Below are 17,049 nucleotides of genomic sequence, written 5' to 3' on the forward strand. Positions count from 1 at the left end.
GATAAATACGGACGGATGTTCACACGTATCACTGATTAGATTTCTTACTTATGTACGTCAGAGCCTCGAGAGGGAGGAGGGTGAGTAAAATAGTCGTAAAGTTTGGCGTCCTCGGGGGCATTGAAAAGTGTCGCGCGCGTAAATGCAAAGCTCGCCTACAGCGAACGAAAAAAGTAGCTGCGTGCGTATAAAAATTCGTATACGCCAGTTGGAAAAGCGTCGCGAGCTTTGACTGGTAAGATATTAAATCATAAAGCATGCAGAGGACCGAAAGTTGCGCGCGCGCGACGTATTACACACGCGGCCGAGCGTGACGTATATTCGTGGAGAGCTTTCGGGACGCCTCCGCGTTTACGTTTTCCTTGGGATGAGCTTTAGGACGAGCGCGCGAGCCGGCCCATGAACTTTCCAATCGATCAGCTTAAACGCGTATACAGAAGGGAGACGAGGGTACGACGAAGAATCAAGCATGAAAATTTGAAAGCTCGTAAGGTATTAATTATACGTGCTATAAAGGCCTCGGTGTCTGCTCGGTCTGGCGCGACGAAAAATAAAAGCTGCGTCAAAGCTCGCGCCTGTTGAGCTCCGCGAGTACAATATATACGTATACGTAGGTACATACGTACGTACGTACGCGCATACCACCTGTACGAGCGACGTAAAAATCAGCCCGCGTTCGCTCCACTTGATATATGTGCAGACGCGTGTAGAGCGCGCGCATCTCTACACATATACCGCTGCTGCTGCTGCTGCTGCTGCTCTTGTGCTTGCGTTTACCGACGAGTGTGACTCTATAAAAGTAGGGGTAGACGAGCTTACGGCTATCACACATCGCCCGAGACGCGTACAAGTAGCACCTGGCCACGATACGCATACACAAACGCTCGTGTCCCCCCGCACCGAGAGCAGCACCGCAAGTCGAGCTTTTTTTGCGCCCGCCTTTTAAGTTTTCCGATTCTTTTGACCAGTGATTCCGACCGACCGAAAAGCAGTTTTTGTGCAAGAGATAGACAGACGGACAGAGAGACTCAACGTTTTGTGGTGCACTTTTCTCCGGTGTCTTTCAGCCGTTTTCCAGACATTTCAAAGAATAATCGGTGAGTTTATGCCATTATTTCCTTTCCATATTTTTCCAAGTTTTTAATTTTTTTCTTTGCTCGATTTGAAAGTGATCCTTGATCATCTTTGTGCAAGGTAACGTAATTCCGCGTTCACGTTGTGTCAGCCCGCAAATAGCCCAGGACGACGCGTTTTGTACTGCACCTACGCCTTTTCTTTCTCGTTTGAAGTCACCAACTCTGCGAGCTTTTTTGTATCGGCTTTTAGCTCGGTATCGCTCTCGCTCGTTACACCAATTTTTATTTAATTTTTCCAATCGAATCTCCGCCAACGGAGTCCGCGTCTGTTCATAAAGTTCGTAGCAGAGTCAGGAAGAAAGTGTCAAAGAGATTTTTCTGACGCGTATTAAATTAATTCCTCGGGGAAAAAAGCTTTGCCGGTGCTTTCTCGTGCCTATAAAGGATCAAATTGACGCGTTCGAACGAGTCCTTTTTTTCGTCAATCGCTTACGAGGGGGAGAAAAACAGTCACGATGGCTCTACGACGTACCATGGAGAGTTAATTAGAGCATGGGTCAACACACCCTGGTGTCTTCGGCCGATGCATATTTATCCCATTACTCAGCGACGCGCACGAGAAATGATCAAGGGTTATCTTGCGAGACACACCTCGAGCAAAAGATATTATTTCCAGCCCCCTTGCGGATCATGCTGCATGTGCATTAATATACACGTTGTTGTGTGCAGCTTCATTTTCCGCTCGAAAATCAATATTGACATTAATTTATCATGTAGAAAATGCGCAAATTAATAACGCGAAATTCCACGCGTACAACGGTACGCTTTGTGTAATGCTGCTACTAATTGAAATTTCATGGAGCTACGAACTTTGTGCGAATAAATCGAAGGGAAAAATTTTCGCGTGTGATTGCTGCTAAATAAACGAGCAAAAGTTGCGAGATATTTCCCACAAGGCCCGTGCCGATACTTTCTCCGGTATTTTTAACAAGTTACAAAACGTAGAAGTAATCGAAGGATTTCTATATGTTCGTGCGATATCTTGCAAAAATTTGATACTGCTCTTCGCTCTGTGCAGCGATTTTTTGCTTTCGTTTCGTTTCTTTTTATTTTCGTTGCCGTTCGTACGTATTTTCTAATCCCGCACACAAATTTATACATCTCCGGGGATAGAAAAATACATTAAAATGTATGTTTTCATGCTTCCGAATATTGCTGCCGTATTTTTGTTATAACAATGCGTGGATGCGCAACTCTTTGCGGTCGAAAAGTGTCTTTGTGTTGTGCAACGTTACAAATATTATTTCAATCATTCGAATACTTGGAAACATCGATTGAAAGAAATAAAATAAGTACGATTCTCCATTGAAGCGCGGTGACGAGAGAAAAGTGTATTTTCAAAACTTTGACAATTTATTCTCGGATCCCAGGACGATTGCCGAAATATTCATGTAAAACAACTGGGGATCAGAGATTTGGCACTATATACACACTGAAATTACAATTGACGAGCGAGTGACAGGCTCCAGACGGCAGGAATATTTAATTTTTTTGTTTGCTGCGACTGAATTAGACGCGCCAATGAATTACTTTGTTCAATATTTAATGAGCTTCGTCTACTCGCAAGTGTTTTTTTTTTGCCTCGTCGGGGTGCGAAAAAATCCACCAATATTCACAGTCATCGTTTAGTTTTTACAGGGCAAATAATGATTTTTTATCGTACAACATAATCAGGGCAGAGGTCGGAGATATTATTCGCCCCGGCCGCTCGGCCTATTCAGTGCGATCATTCAATATTCACGCTGAGCTCTCGTACAGATGCAATTCGTCATTACCGAGGGAAATATTTCGGATTATCGATGAAATTGCGTTAAGTAACATATGAAAGATGTAATTACGCGCTACGCTGCCTCGAATAAACAACGATATACAGGAAAAAATCAGATGACGACGACGATAATAATAATCGGCTGATTTTCCGATGCATCGGTTGACTCGACATTGCCTTCCGAATCGACTGGAGAGGTACGTATCGAGACGCAGCGAGAGAAAGAAATAAATAAATTCTACACTCGCGAGCTTGTTCGAATAGAAAAATGAGCCATTCCCATGTCGAGCTCGAGTATTTACTCGACTGAATTCCGTATGCATATTGTTTTCTGTCATTTATATCGTACGTATAAAAGCCGGAGATACGCAGCCGGATCGCGGAAATACGATTTTTTCCGCCTCCTTATATAGGTGCACACCGTTCCTTCCTTTCTTTCGACAACTTGCGTCACTAATGCATACACATAAAGTGCACAAATCTATTCCCTCGGATCAGCTGATAAAATCGGCTCGCTCGACGTATATATACTTTATACGATAAAGCTATACAGCTGCTACGTAGCTCGCCTTTTATTCTTTTCGGGAGAGAAAAAAAAAGGGAAAGGAGCTGGCGGAGGGAGAGCTGGTGCGACGAGGAGGCCAGGGGGCTGGAAGGGAAAAGTAATAGTTTTTAATCATGAGATATATGCGCGGGCGCGGGGCTATATTCTTCTCGTCGAATTGAACTTTATAAGGGTTTTTTTCCCTCCCGGCGATATCAGCTTTCGTTGACTATTGCTTTCTCTGTTTCCGCCTGTGCAGCGATCTAAGCTCTCTCTCACTCACTCACTCTCTCTTTCCTACAGTCGTATATACGATACATAAATGCAATGAAAAGCTCGAGCTTGCGCGAATGTCCCTCCGACGGGCCATATAAGATCTTCGCTTACACGAGCTCAGCTATATATCGAGCGAGTGCGGAGAAACGTCGCTCACTCGTCGGCCGATATATATGTTTGCAGTCAACGCGCTTTTACGACAAAACAATTAAACGTTTTTCATCGATATCAATGAGACGCGAGAGCGTATTACGTACCGCACGTGATCTGCACGGCCAACACTTGTCGATCCAACGATTCCATCGCCGTAATTCTTTATGTCTCTTACCTAGCCGAATTAATAACTCGCTTTTTGTTGAGAAAAGAAAAGAAGGATATAAGCTGATCTTTGGCTACGGGACACAATACGCTTTGTGTACGCCAGCCGCAATAGCCTACGATGACTTATAAATACATCAGATGACCGCGTATGAGTAAGAAAAAATTTCCCGTGGCTCCGAAGAAATAGACTTTCGCATGATTACAGGGGGAAAAAGATGGAAAAACCGGGGCTGGCGTGCATTATTTCGAAAGCCGCGTCTATCGTTGAAAATAAAAAATCGACTCGCCTTTAATTCGCGAGTATATAACCGGGCGATCGAATGGCAGCTCAACGCTCTGCGACAGTGCACGCCTTTGCGTCGAAACCTTATACATGTTTGATGACACCTTTGGCAGAAACAACAACAACAACAACGTCGCAACGATTACACGTCGCGCAAACTTCGATGCACGATCGATTCGTCGGTCGCACGGAGATCTCGAAACGCACGAAAAAGAAGAAGAAAAGCCTCCGCACGCATTATAATGTACTCGAGTTTAGAGCGATCGTAAAAAATAAAATTTATCAAAGTTGGGTAATTTTTTCCGCCGAGACGAGCGTACTTAGTAGCCAAGACTGCGACCTTATAATAAAGTTGGGCATTAGTTGCCTCGAGTTATACGATTGTTGTTGTTGCCGTACTTACCGTTTCGACTGTTTCGAGGCAAAATTACCCCGCCCATAAGCAAGTGTATAAGTACTTATTCTCAGAAATGTACACGTATAAGCGGAAAAATTATTGTCTAGAGGCACGAGCTACGTATGTAGCGAGGTAGTTGTAATTTTCGGATGAAAATTGATACGTATTACATGCTTCAGTCGGGGGCTTAAGGTTTTTCTAGTGGTCGCACTAGCTAGAAAAAAAAATTATTTTTTTGCACAGCGAACCGGAGCAGAGAACAGAGGCGAGAGCCGAGAGGGGATGAGGAAATTAATCAAGCCGCTATACGTGTATTATTATATTTACCGTGCAATAAAACGCGAGAGAGCTGGACGCGTGGGCGCAACAAGTATAGCGTGTTGATTTTTGTCAACACTAAAGCTTTTGTGCGCTCGGGAAACAGAAAAATCATGTCATCGACGGCTTGTTGACTCAAGTCACTTTTCTTCGCGTACGCGCAAGGGCAAATTGATATCCTCTTCGTTGGCTCTATTCTCGTAGTCGGACTCGTGCAAGTGTGGGTGTGCAACGCTTAATTAAGCCAACGAAACTGCCCCGTATCTAGCTCGAGATCGTCGTCTCGAATTTGTCATCGAGAAATAAAATTTGCTCTCCCAGCTCGGATGTTTCTTGCAGGATTTTCTTACGCCGACCAACGGAATGTACGTCCATGGCCACGCTCGAGCTTTTTTCCTCTTTTTTTATCGAATCATCAGATGCGCGATTGTCAGAGAGCAGCATATCTATACCCGTTGCAAAGGAGAAAAGGAAAGGCGGATAAAAAAACATTTACTGTATCGTAATCAAACGGCTAGTTTGGATAGATGCGTGTGTGTGGCGTTCAATACTACTGTCAATCGAATTCATGAATCGCGCGCAGGACGTCTTGACCTCCGTATATAGATTCGAAATTGCCTTCCTACACCTGTATGCAATCACACATACGCTGCGTAGATCCGTAAATTAGAGTAGAGCTATTTTCACGAATGCGAAGAAAAACGTATTGAGCATCATTTCTTCGTCCTGATTGTGATGATTATTTTCAACCATGTGAACTACGTCAGTCTAGATGCGTGTAAAATGACGTAGACCAACTGTTGAGCTTCGGTAATGGATTGATTTAGTTTTACCTAAAATACTGCGTAGAATCGAATCAGTCCATGTATAAATTTGACTCGCTTCAGAGAAAAAACTAAATCAGTTTTCGAGTTACGTAAGGCAACTAAAGAAGAGAAACAAATTTGGAGGATTTATGCTGTATGATTTTGAGAGCACAAATTCAAAAATAGGAAATACGTGGGAGTTGTGATTTTCTATTCATTGTTGCATTTAAATAATATCATATTGTATTGAAGAATAAGAATGTTGTCAGTGATTGATATTAGATTTATTATAAAATTTGAGTTAGAATTGATTCGATTTCAGTCACTGTCGCCTACGGCTGCCGTAGGTTTTACGTACGCAAAACTTATTACGTATCAACCCGAGTTTCAACTGTCAACTGAGATCCTAGCGTTGAAAAACTATTTGTTTTTTTGGACATGACAACACGAATTTAATAATTGTAACAATTTTTTTACTTTGTAACAATTTTTCAATTTTTTTATGAAATTCAAAACGTAAAATCAATTGAAAGCCACTGGCTATTATTAACTTGAAAAATGCAGTGATTTTGTACATTACATGCTGATTTACATCTATAACTAAGAATGTACAGCTTATTGCCCAAGTTTAGTATCATACAAACTGAAAGTCATTTCTGTTGTTTTACTCTTTAGCGAATGCTAATTGAACTCCAAAGAACTCTGTGAGCTTGTATTAATTGTTTTTCAGTTACTGAACAGAAACTTTCTCTTCTTTCTATTGACTTGAAAAATTATCAATTCACACGGCACCTTCAGTATGAATCTCTCTTTTTGATCTTATGCAGGGGCTGATTAAATATTAGGCAAGAATTTCATCCGCTTCAGATAACAACATCAAATTTATTGAAGTGTAGGTCTAATTTCAAGTTTAAATTATTTATCAAAAATGTTAAATACACAAAATGTCACCCACCAAAATTGTAGTTTTGTGCACAAACCAATTGAACAATTGAATTGAAAATGGGCACATATTATATTACTATAAATGAACAGCAAATGAAATAAAGTGATGACACGCGAAGAAGTCAAAATATTCAACAGTTTTTTCCGAGGTGTACTTTTAGTGAGATTGAAAATCACTGCTAAGAATTCATCATTTTTATTTTAGCTTGGTCCCGTCTCGAGTTAAACGAATTAATGGCCCAAATCCTCGGACGATTAGATTCTCAGGTGGTAATTTAGCAAAAAAGGCAGAAATTTCAACTTGAAGCTCTTTAAAAAATCTCTTTCGCAGCGAAGGCTCTTGAAACGAATGTAAAATTTTCGTTTGACATCTGGAACTCGAACTCGCGCGCTATTCATAATGATAAAAAAAGCTCAAGCTCAGCTCGGTATCGTCGAGCGAGTGCGAGCTTCGCGTCGTTTAACCAAGTGCATACAGTCGATGTATAAAATGATTATTTCCTGAAAATTAAGCACCCCTGCGCACTTGGATTTTTACAGTCAACTTTTTAGCTTTCTTTTCTCCGGGAGAGAGAGAGAGAGAGAGAATCGCAGCCACTGGCCTGTGTGCATGCGTGTAGGTGTCTGCGCGTATACGAAATGTGGACGTAATTTAAAGAAGCACTGCAGCTCAAGTTGTTTGCCTCTAATTATGCGACACGAAGTATAGCGCAACGCAAGCTCGGCTACGCTTTCATGAATATCACATACATTCGGTGCAAATTGACCGAGCACAGAGAGCGAGAGAGAAAAAAATATGGGCGCATGCAAGTAGCACGAGTAATGATATGGTAAGACGTTGCAGGGGCGCATTTCCACGGCCGGACGCGCCTTTGAAGTTTCGTTTATATTTATATTTTGTTTTTTCATTTAACATGCCTGCGCGAGAGTTCGAGCTCTTGACCGTAGATGAAGGGATCACGTGACGACGACGACAACGACGACGCAACTTATTACGCCAGAGTAAAAATAACCAGCCGAGGGTACGAAATCGTCCCGACGTTCTCGGCAGATACTGTCTTTGCTACATTTAGCTCGTCGATGAATCGTGCCGATCTGCGTACACAAACTGGGCTTGGAAAATGATCCTTATAAATGTTTGCGACTTTTTAGTCGACGAGCTCGCTCGTTTACGCCAACTGCCAATGCAGAATAGGAAGCTCGGAACAATTCAGTCGTCGATATACAATATAATAAAAAAAAAAAAAAAAAAGCGGGAGGAGCTTGCGATCCGATGAGATAATACGTGCTGACGTGCAGCGGCGCGCGATTACGTATTCAAGCTTGCATGTCGGCCGGATCGACAGGTAGAAATATCGCGCAGCAGCTGAAATACAATGAAATACCAAAGTGTATAATTACACGTTGCTCTCGCGCGCCCGCGCGAAACAGTGTCTCCGACTCTCGGATTTATAATGAAAACGTTGACAATCGCTCGGATGTGCACGAGGCAGCAGATAATAACCGAGAGAGAGAGAGAGAGAGAGCGAGATAAAAGTTGGCGTGAAAAATCGAGCATATATAGTGGTGGTAGTATAGTCGTCGAGCAGTTGGCGACGGCACGACTGCGACGGACCGATGCGACGACGACTCGCCCACTTGCACCACGCGTCTGATCCGTGACACACACACTCATACACACACACACACAGACTCAGACGCGCTCGAGCATAGCTAAACCCCATTAAAATAAATACGTATGAAGTGCGCGCGATCGTTCGATTAAAATTTAATCACGCATTTGTTTTGCGCGCGGCGCTCCACATATAATACTGCATAGCATAGCTGTACCGAATTTCACAAGCTCGCGCTCGCTGTAGCTCGTCGTTAAGCTGCAGCGGCTCGCATTTCTTCGAAAATCCGGCTTTTTCGTCGAATATTTCTTTCGGAGAATTATGAAATATGCATACATCCTCGCTGCACGCGTGAATAATGTATCTCATTACCGAACAGCGCTGCAGCGTACCTACACGGCCTTCTCTTTTCGCGTTCTTTGTTTTTTTTTTTTTTTTTTTTTTTTTTTTTTTTTACATCTACTTGCAGTGGTGGCTCTCGTTAGTGACGTACTTTTTACCAGTACTTGCGAACATTTTCATCTTTGATTTTCTCTGCTACAGATCCAACGGACTTTTTATCCCAATGTTTCATCTTCACTGTGCGAGTAAAAAGAAATAATCACGTTAATCGTTGGGTAATAACGTAGATAATTTTCATGGAAAGTTTCAATGTTTTTGAAATTTAATTCATCTTTAAATAAAATTATGACGCGTTCGAAATATGCGCGAGCAAATATGCTCAAATCATTTCTAATTATGCATTGAACATTGAAAATAAGAGATATGCCTCAAATTTGTCAAGATTAATATCTTTTGGTCGAAGATGCGCATGTATTAATAACATCAATTATGCTTCAACTAAGAAAAATTTATAAGTATTGCTTAATTTGAAAATTAATTTCCAATTTCAAATTGCAGAAAAGGAAAAGACATCGAATATTTGATAATAGAAGAAATTTCGAAACGGTGCTTTTCTTATACAATTATTTTTATTTTACCACTTGCAAGTCTATAGATGAAGGCACTCGCCATCTAGCGGTAGGAGCTGTGCAGCAATTTTTTATGTGTTTTGATTGTAAAGTAGTTAAAAATTTTCGAGACAATCAAATTGACATTTTCAGGATATTTATAATGCGACTTACAATCGTCATATAATCAATAAATTGCAATATAATTGTAATATAAAAATCGCCAAAAACAAGCCAATTAATGGCAAGGTAATTTAAAACGTGTCAAATAGCCCCTTTTTGTTCAGTAGGCCATTATCTATATACTATTAAGCATTTGTATGAGAAATGTAGTATCAAAAATATAATGTCAATTGAAAAATCTAACGATGATTATTTTATGGCGTTATTGATGAATTTTTCCAGACTCGATCCATGGGCAAGCAGCAGCGAAGGTGCAGCATGATGAGCTTGCTGAGTTTGCTGGCCACGACGACTCTGGTTGGACTCGCACAAGCCGGACCACTGGCGCGCACGAGCAGTCACAACGCCGCCATTCAGAGCCTACAGATCCCGGTTGATCGCGATCGATTTCTTCTCATCTTACTCGTCAATCAGAAGGATTTCGTTGCCGAGGTATCGAATTTTTTTTCTCTTTGTTCTCAACTTTGTTCCGCGCGTGTATAAAACTTTGACTGCGTGGTCGGGCAAAAAAGAAAATAGCGACAAAGGCTGTATTTTTAACCGTATATCGATCCGATCGAGCGAGCGTATATAAATTAGTCGGCTCGTTCCCTCGAGGCGCGAACAAAGTTCAGGACTTGGATGAGCAGTGAGAATTCATCGATCGAACTCGTAGCCCGTGAAAATGAACCGTCGAACATTATGATCAGAACTGTCAATTAATTACAGGGAAAGTCGATGGAAGATATGCTGGAGTATCTGAACGAGCACGACACGGGGACGACGAGCAACGAAGCCGACTCGAACGTCAGCAGCAGCAGCAGCAATGGCCGCGACAAGCGCATGGGCTCGCTGTCGATCGTCAACTCGGTGGACGTGCTGCGTCAGCGGGTCCTGCTGGAGCTGGCCCGGCGCAAGGCCATGGAGGACCAGCGACAGATCAGCGAGAACCGACGCCTCCTCGACTCGGTGGGCAAACGCTCCTCCTATCCGGGCAGCTCGATAATGGCGCGGAAAAAGGACTCCTCGGCGGCCGACAGCAGCCTCGAGCACGACCAGCTGCAGCGACAGTTCGACGAGCTCATGATGCAGTGAGCCCCGACCTGGCAGCCCACCACCGCATCTTCCATTTTTCCTCGCTGTTTTTATTCTTTCCCGGGGTTCGTTCGGATTTTTTCTCTTCTGGTCACCTCGCTGGCTTTCAGGCTCTTACGATGCGTGCAGCCGTTAGCTCGATCGTCACCGAGTTCGATCTCGAGCATCGGCGACAGAGTATCATCCTTTTACCTTGTGTCCGCGTACTATTGTCATGTGCTGTAGAAGAAGTCGACGTTCGTCGAAAGACGCCTTTTTTTCAGTACAACTATCGAAATGATTATGACCCACCCCCTTGCGTACATTTAGCAATGTGTATTGTACGCACGATTGTATAACTCGATAGACGCTTGAATGTATTTTATTTATCGACGTGAGTGTTGCGCATTGGATATTGTACAGTCCACGACAATTGTAAATCGTACAAATAGACGACTTTTTATTTATACCACCGCGAACAAAAGACAAAAGTAAACAAATAAAGAAATCAACATGTCCGATAATAGTTTCGCTAGGCCAACGTGAACATTATTATGCTGTTTGATGTTTTTTTTTAATAAAAACTCTGACTCATTCCATATGGTATGCTAACATAGATAATGTATCAAAATATGACTGTATTTTAATCTCGTGTAATATTGGACATAGTTATATACGTACGTACCTTATGCGTATAAACAAATATATTAATATAACTATAACTGAAAATGTAAGAGTTAAAAGACTTCGAGCCGTTGAAACTAAACGTTTATATTGTATTTTAATTACATCGATTCTTACAGGCATCTGATCCTTCAGTTATTTTGTTTCCTATATTGTACAAAATGTTATAGTTTAGATTTTAATGACACTAGACGTTGATTTTATAACGTTTTGTTGAAAATGATGTATTATAATAATAAAAATGTACATTTGTCATTCAAAAGCATAGTATCTATTTTCGTATACTAACCCTATAAAATTCATTAATAATAATGATACAATTTGATTGCTAGCTCAGATCAAGTACAGAAATATATTAAGAAAAATTTAAACAATACAAGTAAAATTCGAAAATTCGGTCAAAGCACTAATAACGAAATTAGATATGAATTACATTTTTAATTCAGCGTATTAGTTGTAGCTAGTCTAAAGAGAGCTTTGAGTGTCCAGGCAATATCATTATTCTCGTTGCTTTAATTTAAAATTGCCAGGAGCTCAAATCGCAAAAAATAAACTATATAGCATTGAATGTTCAAAAAACTATACTTCAATGTCGATCACGATTAACAATAAGAATTAATAATTTATCAATGTTCAACCTTTTAACTAAAATATCCTTACAGTGTCAAATTTTATCGTAAGAAAAATAAAGCGTCGCAAGCGAAGATCAAAAATTCCGAATCATGTAGAATTATTAGTTAACACAACTGTTCGATAAATATAATGAAAAACCAAAAAATAAAGTATTTAAGAAAATTTACAAGTTGCCTCGTATTTCTGGATTATTTTGTGCGAGTGTCCTGCAGCTGAAAACAAGCATTTCTTTTCCCCAAGCATGGATTCGATTCTGCTTGTTATATATACTTGAAGGTAAGAGGCTCGACATTATCAACCGTTGGTTAAATCGATATCATGCAGCATGTGCGATCAAATCCACGAACGACTCTTGATAGATGGCAGTAAAGTAACGGTAATTTTTTTCACATTCTTCTGGGGGCCAATCGAGTACAATTGGAGCATGAATGCATTCCAAGAGTTGATTTTCATGACATCCCTCGAATGCATTCAAGAAGTCAGCAAAGTCCGCAAAGTCGATAAAATTGCTATTTGGGAATTCGATGAATTTCTCGCATAATAAAGCACAAAATATGAGTCATTCGTTAATATCATGCTCCAAGGGTACGACAATAAATTATATTCACGATTGCGATGAAAAAAAGACGTCTCAATTTTTTCTCCAAGTGAGTTTGCGTTGAGCCAATTTCCAACGATTATTCATCGCGGTGCACGACGAAAATACATCAAAGGCCTGATAATATCCGTTGTGTATTTTATACAAAAAGAAAGCCCGAGCTTTCTCACGCCGGACGCCAATTGCCTTGGAAGTCGACGACGACGGCGAAGCGCGCGTTGACGCTGCAACTTTAGTGCTCGATTAGGCGAATAAAAAATCCGAAGAAAATATTGGAGTGGTTACCAAATGCCGCGTATTTATTATAAGCGATTTGATCTCAAGTCAGAAATAACCTTATTCTTTACTTGAATAAGGAAACTTATTTAAGGGTAGTCCGTAGTACGAACATAGTGTAATGAAACATTTTAAAAGTTATGAAAAATGTATTACAAAATATTTTTTTATTCTCAATGCCAAAGAGGAACGACTGTATTTATTAATTAAGATATTTAGTGTGTTTTATAGTGCAAAAATGTAACGATTTACTGTTTCAAACAAAGTTATACCAATTTTTCAACTATTTTAAATATTCCATGATTTCACTCTAAGCTGCCTCCCCTAGATGGTGAGTATTTATATGTAGAAATCTGTAAGTGGCAAAGTCAAAATAAGTGTATAAGTAAGGTAAAATAATTGTAAAGTTAATTATGGACGTGCGAACATTTATTTTCGATTTCCTCGGTTTCATTGATAATATCCTTAAAAAAAGTTTGTTTAATTCGTAATATTATGAAACCTATTTTAAATTGAGAAAGTATAATAAAAGATGCTTGTATAGAATTGGTGTATTTATTCACTGAGAAAAAAAATTCATTGATTCAATGAAAATTTAATTAAATACAATCTATGAAATAATTTCATTGAAATAATCTTTCTTTATTTTATCCAACAAAATATTTAATTGTTTTTACCAACGTTTCATGAAACTTTAGTTGGATGAAATAAAAAAAGATTATTTCAATGAAATTTTTTCATAGATTGTATTTAATTAAATTTTCATTGTATCAATGAATTTTTTTTCTCAGTGTTTAAGTTTTAATGACTGATGTATTTTCTTTAGTCAATAACAATTAACAGAAATAATAAAATAGAATTATTTATACCCTTCCTTCCCCTCTCAGACATTCACTTGGCTGAAGAACGTCACTTATTTTCTTTTTAGCAACAAATTTTTGTATCTACATTTGCTTCTTTTTTTTTCAGGAATAACGTTAATTTTCGATGAATTTTCTTCCTTAGTGTCACTCGTCATTTCATTGCGTATTCATGCGTAAATTTTTTTCAATGGTCATCATTTTTGTTTAATACTAAACCTACAATCTAAAATTATTTTAGATTGTAGGTTTAGTATTAAACCAAAATGAGTTCTTCAAAAATATAGGAGAATTATATACAATAGTAAGAAAGTTTTGTTTACAGAAATAATAAAAAATGTCAATTCTATCTGATCTAAGGTGTATAAATAGTCTATTTAATTTTTGTTGTTACGTCGCACCATATTGCGAACACAAAGCTTCACTTACACTTATAAAAAGTAATAAAAATCATCCAAACAAACATAAGTGTCTTCAAAATATTACGCTAGATATAGAGGTGAGATGTAAAATGAAATGTATAAACAATGGCTTTCAAATGTGTCACTAATTTTCTGTAAGAATGTCACACTAACTAAATTTTTTTACTCTTTTATAATTAGAAATATTTAATTAATATTAAAAAATCTGTCATAAAGAGATAATTATTTTTGAATCATTATAGTTAAAAGACGTGATAGATAACATAATAAATTGTCAGTAATGGTAGTAAAATGGTCTAAATCAAATATATTTTGACTCAGTTTGAGAAAATTTTGAAAGGATCCGCGAAAAGCAGAGCTCGACTCGACTTGTCGTTATGCATGTCTAATTTCGAATTGGCTCGTTTTTTTTTTATTCTCAAGGTACGAAAAAAAGGCAAGGATTCGCGTGATTACACAAACTTTCACTCACTCACACGCACACAGAGACGAGCTATATATTGGCTAAGCTCGCTTAGCCGAGCTCAAGTTTTCCTTACGCTGCAGCTTATTCGATGTATACGAGCTTTATTTTTAGAAACTCCTGCCGCACCACTCACGTACACTAACACACTTAGTTACTTACACACACAAACACACTGGTTGGCTGCCCGGAGAAATCTATACGTGTAAGGGCAATATAAGCTGCGAGTGGGTAAGATAAGTTTTCGCATATAAATGACGAATAATGGACGCGTAATGGAGTCTTGCAACGCCATCGCGACGGGCCGCGTGTGCACGAATACAACAAAAAAAAAAGGCACATGCGAGTGTACGTACAAGCAAAGCTCGCGCGCGCACGACACATGTATATACCGACAAAGTTGATACAGTTTTTTTTTTTGTCAGCGCGTGTACAGTGGCCGCATTTGTTTTCTCGGGGATGTTAAGTAGTCGCGCGCGCGCGCGGATACGAAGCTCGAGCTGCGCGCATTAGGGAGGATAAAAAATGTGCCGCTCGTCCCTCTGCGCTCCCGATGCTCAAGGATAATGGAGTACGCACGTGATTATGTAGCATATGGCTTGTTACTCGACTTTGCTCACGAAGTACGCTATATAATATAGCATCTGGTTGATATACTTTTCAAGGTGCGGACGTAGCGTAGCGAGTACAGCTTATATGGCGCTGGTGGTGCGTAGCAATTGTACGTGTACATTTCTCGCGCAGACAATTTTTCTCATTTCCCACGGAAATAAACAGTCATTTACGAGCAAATGCTCGGCGATACGTATGTATACAGATGGGACGACGGCGAGCCTGCGACATTCAAACACGTTTGACACGCGAATTTCTTACTTGTTCGAGTTTCACATCACGTGCCGTACATATCTCATGTGTATTATACAGGAATGAAAAAGTCGTGCTTTAAATTTTGAGCGCCTCGGCTTTTTTTCCTCGGCAAGTCGCACATTTCTTCATCTCTCTCTCTCTCTCTTACTCTCCTTCAACGCTCGTCGCTAGCTCGGCTCTTCGGCGTGCTTCAACGACGTACAGCGACTATACGTACCGGCTATACACGTCCGCGCGAATTACTCTTCGACGTCATTAATTTTATTTTCTTTCTCTACTATGTCGTCCTGTGCGCGCGCGCGCAAAGACGTTTTTGGGAAAAGCTCATTTTTTATCAATTTCTCTGGCCCGAGAGTTGTAGCAGGGCCCACAGCCGGCACGAGTGTAAAAGCCGATCGTAAACAGTCACAGCGAGTCGGACCAACGGATTGGATGCAATTTTAATGATCGCCTACGACCGCCGGAGCTATTTTCGTTAACAAGCCGCGCGTCTCGTCGAATTAGTCGCCTCTCCGAAGGACCACAAATTAAATGCGGTTTCGCTTTACTCCTCTCGATAGGCTAGGAAAATATCGCTGGAGAATCGCACTCTGAATTCGCTTATACTTTTTTTCTCAAAATGTTACGTCGAGTCGCTCCTGTTTGGGATTGGAATTATCGACGTACGTATGAAATCCTGCACGAGTACTGACGAGGCGTCATCGTCGTCTTCGTCGTCGCTGCAGACCTGTAGAATCAACCAGCCACCTAAACACACGAACATTTTATAATACAAATGTTCGATCGATCGATTTTATACCCGTTACCGACTAGTGGCAGCTACACCAAGCTACGTCTTGCTGCTGCGTTATATTCTCGAGCCAATGATATGTAAATTTTTCAACGCACCGGCTTCGTCTGTGTCTGCGCGCGTGTGCTCTATAGGCAGGACAATAGCGAGAAAGTCTCTGCCTTGCCTCGCATGTACGGCTCTATATATTTATAAACTGATTTGCACACGCGTGTGTGTCCGATATTTGCTTCTATTGACTATGACGAAGGCAAAAAATACACACACGAGCGGCTCTCGCGCGCGACAGAGACCGAGCGAGAAAACTTTTCGATGAAAAGAAAAATCCAATTGGCTTTTCTTTATTAAAAATTCTGTCGGTGACTTTGCTCCACTGAAACAGGATTACTTCTTCCGTCCTTTTTTTTGTAATAATCCGGCCAAATTAATAATTTCATTTTGGACTTGGCTACAATGACAGTATTGAAAAGAAAAAAAAAGGACGTTCGAATTGATCATATTGAAAAATTAGCCTCAATTTTGTCGGCAAGGTGAAAGGACGTCACATCCAATATTCGATCCGAAGGTGAAAAACAATTACCAGCTCTTTTACATAATTGCATATTCATTATTAGCGCTTTTTCGTCAAGATCTCAATACATTGCTGTAAATGTTCAAAAAGCGTGTACATTATAGAATTTTTGGGACAAAATCACCAGTACTAAGTCGATGACTGATGAAAATTCTAATGTAAAATTAAATTTAGGCTCGATATGCTACTCTAAGAACAAAATGCATCCAATCTCGTTTATTGAAAAAAAAAAATTTTTAATAAACAATACATTATTGCTTCATCCAAGAGAAAGCTTTGTGATAGGCTCAAA

At 40.1% G+C, this 17,049-nt stretch overlaps 1 protein-coding gene across 1 annotated transcript; it reads left to right on the forward strand.

The window, feature by feature from the left end:
• Positions 1-836: 836 nt before the first annotated feature.
• Positions 837-12,023, forward strand: LOC106659282 (diuretic hormone 44). The gene is made up of 3 exons (XM_014381725.1): positions 837-1,097; positions 9,763-9,972; positions 10,249-12,023. The coding sequence occupies exons 2-3, from the start codon at positions 9,772-9,774 to the stop codon at positions 10,612-10,614; spliced, it is 567 nt and encodes a 188-aa protein (XP_014237211.1). The 5' UTR covers positions 837-1,097; positions 9,763-9,771; the 3' UTR covers positions 10,615-12,023.
• The last annotated feature ends 5,026 nt before the right edge of the window (positions 12,024-17,049 follow it).

The sequence above is a fragment of the Trichogramma pretiosum genome, unplaced genomic scaffold (genome assembly GCF_000599845.2).
Source record: "Trichogramma pretiosum strain Unisexual culture from Peru unplaced genomic scaffold, Tpre_2.0 scaffold85, whole genome shotgun sequence".
Taxonomy (NCBI): domain Eukaryota; kingdom Metazoa; phylum Arthropoda; class Insecta; order Hymenoptera; family Trichogrammatidae; genus Trichogramma; species Trichogramma pretiosum.